The 6,000-nt window shown below is 41.6% G+C and overlaps 1 protein-coding gene across 2 annotated transcripts in view; it reads right to left on the bottom strand.

Moving 5' to 3' along the window:
* Window positions 1-261: 261 nt before the first annotated feature.
* LOC117186225 overlaps window positions 262-6,000 on the bottom strand; it is a 123,678-nt gene continuing 117,939 nt past the window's right edge. For both annotated transcript variants that reach the window (XM_033386654.1, XM_033386655.1), the window contains exons 3-4: window positions 5,172-5,283; window positions 262-5,108 (exon numbers count right to left, since the gene is read on the bottom strand). In XM_033386654.1, coding sequence (XP_033242545.1) covers window positions 1,565-5,108; window positions 5,172-5,283 — 3,656 coding nt within the window. In that variant the 3' untranslated portion in view covers window positions 262-1,564. The remainder of the gene's footprint in view (window positions 5,109-5,171; window positions 5,284-6,000) is intronic.

The following is a 6,000-nucleotide window of genomic DNA, read 5'->3' as shown; positions in this document are numbered from 1 at the left end:
ATCATTTTTGTAGCCAAAAGCAAGAAATCAATTTTCAGTGGCTACGCAGCGCCCGACGTCACGCTCAGACTGATTTTCTGTCTCTCTCGCACGCACTCTTTGTCGTGTGGTTCAATATTAGCGGCGTCTGCCGGAGGAGAGCCATACTGACTTAGTATCGGGTATAACTGTAGAGTTGCGGTGTCCGCAGCAACTCACAACGTTCCACCTCGTTTTTTTTTTAAAGAGGATTAATGTAGGTTCCTATCGAGTATTTACACAATAAATTATTGTTCTTTACGTACGGGTCGAGAACGTTTTTTTTCATGTGTCTTTTTTACTTTATCACCTTACATTTTTCTATGAATCACTTCATATTTCCTTGTCAAACAACATAGTTGACTTTTAAGAGACACTTTGAGGAAACATTTTTATTAAGAATCATCGTTCTTATGGGAGATCATGACTATAAAAATAACAAAAAACCGCGAAAAACTAACTTTTCTTATTTGAATAGGTTTTCATCGAAGCTAACGAAATTATGTGCCAATTGGTTCAATTTCCGTTGGCTCAGTTTCAATGTGTTTTTATTGACTTTTCATTTTTTAGCCTCAGTTGGCATTTCCACGAAGTTTACGAGGGCTATTACTTTCGGAGGTCGGTGACTTTATGAATAAAACACAGGTTTTTTCAGCATGGTCCAACGATTCGCTAATATTTGTATCCCTTCTCGAGAGCTTCAAAGTAGGCTTTTTTGTGAGATGACCTCACTGTTAGACTCAAGTGCCTTTCCGTCGAGCCATTTCTTCAGGTTCAAGAAATAATCGCTCAGGGTGGTTATGGAAATCATTTATGGAAATCAAAGCTATCACACGCGCGGCAACGGAACGGTTTCTCATGCGCAAGTGTTCATTCAAAATTGAAACCACTGAGCCCATTGATAAGCCTACGGCTTCCACAATCTGGGCACAAACTGGGCGTCCAGGACGTTCGGCATCGTTTGTGCTTTTACGGCCACAATGAAATTCAGTAATATACTATTTTACTCTTGGAATTGATTGTGATGACTTTGCCTTGATTGAGTGATATTTTTTCCGCAAAAAAATTCTTTATGAACTCACACGAATTAAAATAGGCCATCAATGCCTGTCAAACACAAGCTAAATAACGCAGATTTTTCAAGTTTTGACAGAAATGAGCTGTTGACAGTAGCAGTGTTGTCTCAATATTTGTTATATGGGAGGTTAAAATAGACACGGGCTTATTGAACAGTTAACAATTTAACTACTTCATAATTTAGCTGTTTCCTTGCCTGCGTTAAACACATGAGTGAAATGCCAAGTCCTACGCTAAGATGTAAAATAGACCAAATGAAAAAAATTATGGAAGTCAGTCGCTTTCATTTTTAAATGGATATTCTCTTTAATCATTTGACTTCCAAACGGTCGGCTAATAAGTAATACAGCACATAACAGACAAACATTCTAGATCGCATTGCATATTATGGTCAAAACACTCCACTCTACTGGTTTTTTTTTTTTAAATGGTGTGCCCACTTGCAGAGCTTCACCCTTTTGCGGCTGCATTAATTACAGATTGAATTATAATCACTTTCACCATTAACTTCGCTGATACCAGCAATTTTGGTTTTCTCTGTGATTCCGTGTTGAATTCCAGTGCCGATTAGCAGCTCATGCTCCGTTTTGGCACGACGCAGCCAATCGCGAAGGTCGCGAGAGCGTTTCACCAAACTGGTCGAATAGTTTACAGGCCGTCGATTTTGGGAGACGATACTATTGGCCGCCAGAATCGCACCACCCATCGAGCCGTGCATATGTCCAGCAGCTAATTGGCGATAGGTCTCAAGACGATCCGCAATTGTTGGTTTTGGTTGAGATACAGGTACCGCCTCGATACCACTGCTATCGCTGATACCATGGCTAGATGTTGAGTTGCTTGCTTGAAACGGAGAAACTATAGCCGTTACGTTATCCTGCTGGCTAAGTATGTGTGTCCACTTAAGGTCGTTAGAAAATTGTATGGCCATGGTCGATAATGATTTTTGATGATGGTGTTTTTGTTGAGTTTGACTTAGTATGTCAAGAATTTCACAAATCTCTTCGTTAAGAACTTCAAGATTCTGAATCCATTCGATGGATTCCTGTTGAAAGTATTCTCTGCGCTTCTGAAGATCTGCGCCACTGGCGAAATCAGTGCTGCTAAAGCCAGAACTGGATTGCGACGAAAGATCGCTAAGCGTTGCAGCATCATCCTTGTGATCCAGATTGGTACCGCGCTTCTCTTGCTCGTACATGCAGAGCAGGCTCCGTTCTAGATGCTTTAGCCTTATAACCTTCTCACCTAACAAAGCACGTGTGCGATGTAGGTTTACTTCCATCTCGGTTAATTCTTTTTCCTCTTGGATATGCTGGTCCACCCACTGCTTAGGTAACAAAGGGGGAGTCTTGATCCGCTGCTTTATATCGCGTTGCCGTAACCTAAAGTCACTACGGTCTTTTTTCAAAGATTCCTTGGCTCGACGTACTGAGTCCCGTTCCATATGTATGCGATGTTTAAAAAATTCCAGTTCCGAGCCCACACCCTCAATAGCATGATCGTTGGAAATATCGGTAAACGGGTATCGAAGATGAAAAGTGGCGTCAACCGCATGATCTGGAAACTGATCCTCTAAATCCTCTAGCTTTCGCAGTTGGTGCCGTAAATTTTCAACAGGAGTGAACGGATGTTCCAGTTGATATTTATAATCGGAGTTAAGTCTAGAGGTTGATGCTGATTTAGCGCGTGAAAAGACTCTCTTCCGTGACCCTCCAAGTTCCTTAAGCTGATTGCTGTTGTTGTTTTTCTCTTGAACTTCCGCGTCTGAATTTCTGTTTCCGCTTAGCTTGACTGTACCATACCCTATGCAGCTTGTGGGTTGTGAAACAGGTAAATAACGACCATTGGAGTAGTTATTTGATAACGTTGTGTCCGACTGACTGATTGAGGTGTTCGTCTCATTCTTGAGCTGCCGCTGCCCGATACATTTGCTGCTGATATTCTGCTTATTAAGCTGTGTCTTTGGAAGCCCCAGTGGTTTTTCTTTTAAGCTGCCTTTGACTGCCTTATCTGAGTAGCTCACTGAGTGATGTTCCCTATTTTCAATAGGATTTTTGGATAAAGAGCGCTCCGTTTCAGAGCCAATGGTAGCGTTGGTCTTATTATTTTGGCTATTTTGCTGAAAAGCGAGTACCTCGCGTCGTCGATTGCGTCGTTCTAAGGACAGTCTAACGTCCGTTTTAAGTCTTACGTATTTTTCTTTGAGACAACGATATTTGTCCTCAAGTAAACGTTTTTCACAGCGAACTTTCTCGTAGAGTCTCTCCTCACCCTTCTCGCGAAATCGTTTCTTTTCCAATTCTAGCTCATGGGCAAAATTGTCCCGCATTTGTGATAGCCTGACTGCTTGCTCGCGGCGAAGAATCTCTTCCTCACTATGGAGGTCACGCTCTAACTCATTGAGAATCTCAGAATGGTTACTCTGCAGTATGGCCACTCGAGCCTTATGTTCGCTTATTATTAGAGAACGCTTGCTTTGCAGCTGAAGCTCCAGCTTGCCCCGATATTTTTCAATTTGACTCTCGAACGCTTCTTCGAGTTGGTGCTGGTGCGATGTGAAGCGCAAATCGTATTCATGTCTCAGGTTCTTTAGCCTTACCTCATGCTCGCGTTTGATTGCCTCATCGTTACTTAAAAAACTATCTGTCTGTTTATATAGAGTACCTAACTTGCTGGCCATTTTAAGGCCCTGCACGTTTTTTGTTGATACCTCCGCGGATTTACGCTGCAACAGCTCTAGCTCATGGCTATGCTTGCGACCCAACTCATCCAAATCAAACGGTCTGTTGCTTACTGGATTTAGGGCATCTTGCTCTGAATTTTTTATAATAAAGCTGCGAACAAAACTAGGCTCAGAGTCTGGGTCGTTGTTATCTTTGTGTTGCCTCGTTGTAGGACCCTCTTTTAATTCACATATCGACCTACACGTAACAGATGTTGAGTCTACCAAATTATGCTCCATGGGTGGATTGTTACTACAAGCCATCATCTTCTCAATAGTTTGAGTTTTGGGTACGGATTTTGATAAGCCGCTTGTGCAACGGCTTAAGTTACACTTTCCCTCTTTGAGATTACCATGGAGCAATTCATCATTATAAATATCTTCACCTTTAAACATGTTATTAGCTCCATCTAAATTAAAATCGTCGTATTTCCCCGCCTCTACTTCCACGTTGTCCAGGTTGATGGACAACTCCTTAGTCTGGCATAACTTTGGCGAGAACTCATCCTCGGGTGAGTCTCGCATGCGATGCATCTCCTCTAAATTAAAGCGCACGCTTTTTTTATCATCAAATTCTGTCGTTGGATCGTCACGGTCCATGCAACGGTGTATATCGAACACACTTGATTCACGGAGAATACCCTTTACACAAAGTAGTGGAGTACCTCCACCTATTTTTCCTTGTTCCAAGTTTTGGCGAGGCTTGAGAAACCTCCTGGAACCGCTTGCACCTGAGAGCAGAAACATTCCATCTCGCTGCTCCACTATAGAATCTGAGTTTTCCCTTTTCTCCTCGTTTTCCCTGCTTAGTGCCAGCATCCTGTGAGATAGTTTAGATGCGGATAAATGTATGTTCATACTAATTGGAGAATTTGTGTTGCCGTTTTCAAGTTGAGTATTTTTAACACAATTGAAAATTTGACCGAAATTCCTAGTGCGAGACTCTAAAAATCGATTAACACCGCCACTAAATACACTTGCACCTGCAAAATTGGTCGTGTGAGTAGAAACAGAATTAATCATTGACGCCTGCGTTCTAACGCTGTTGAAAGGTGAGTTGATTTCGTAGAAGAATTCATCGGCACAATGCATACTGCGTATACCAGAATCCAACTGGGATATATCATCTGAGTTGTCAATAATAACCATGGCTCCTTCAGGAATTATCGCCCCTGTGTTTTGACGTGTCTTCTCTACTAATTCACGATACACAGCATCCAGGGGATGATCCCACTGCGACTGCTTGGTGAACGTATTATGATAGTAATGACCGTTCTTCTCCTCGGAGTAGCTGTAGAAGATTAAAAAAAAACCTTCTTAGTAATACAATGGCTGATTAAAACCGTAACCTCACCAGATTTTCCACTCCGAAGGCAGTGCGGCCATCAAACCTTCCTTAGCGAGATAAAGCAAATGGTGCTCCTTAAGAGGATCGATCCCTATCAGCGTGGCATAATCGTAGATCTCTATAAAAGAAGTTTTCATGAGTAACCAGATATAAATATTTGAGAAAATATAATTTGTCATTCCAAAAAAGTAAATGTATTCCATAAATGTCAACTCTCCAGTCGTTTTCGAAAATAACACAAACCCACTGCTGTGGCCTCAACTCTACATTTATACCCGATACTTAGTCTCCTTCTTTGAACGACAAAAAAACTTACGAGAGAGACAGAGACAGCGTAGCCACTGCAAATAGTTTTGTTCCTTTTGGTTATAATAATGATCTGGTCTGATCCAGATTCGGCTATTTGGTAGATATGGTCATTCTCCATTTTCCCGTATCTTCAAAATTGTGCATGCCACAGATTTTCGTTCTTTGTGTGGGCGGAAGGGGGTGGGGCGAAATTTTGAAATACACTTGTAATGGTGAGATCCAGCAGGAGTGTGGATATCAAATTCGGTTGATTTAGTTGTTATAGTCTCTGAGAACTGTGAATGCCACAGATTTTCGTCCTTTGCGGAAACGGAAGAGAGTGGGGTGAAATTTCGAAATCACAGGAAAGTGAATTCAAAATTTGGTTGCTAAAGCTCTTATAGTTTCTGAGATCTAGACGCTCATGAAATGTGACCATGAAATGTGTGTGTTGGAGACAGAGCGAGAGGGAATGAAATTGTTTTCTTCGTTCGGGCTATGAAAATAATACGATCTGGTTCAGATTCTACACTCTAGAAGATATAGT

Source organism: Drosophila miranda, chromosome XR (assembly GCF_003369915.1).
Source record: "Drosophila miranda strain MSH22 chromosome XR, D.miranda_PacBio2.1, whole genome shotgun sequence".
In the NCBI taxonomy this organism is placed as follows: domain Eukaryota; kingdom Metazoa; phylum Arthropoda; class Insecta; order Diptera; family Drosophilidae; genus Drosophila; species Drosophila miranda.
The sequence above is the reverse complement of the archived record's forward strand: the minus strand, read 5'-3'. Positions and strand labels throughout refer to the sequence as shown.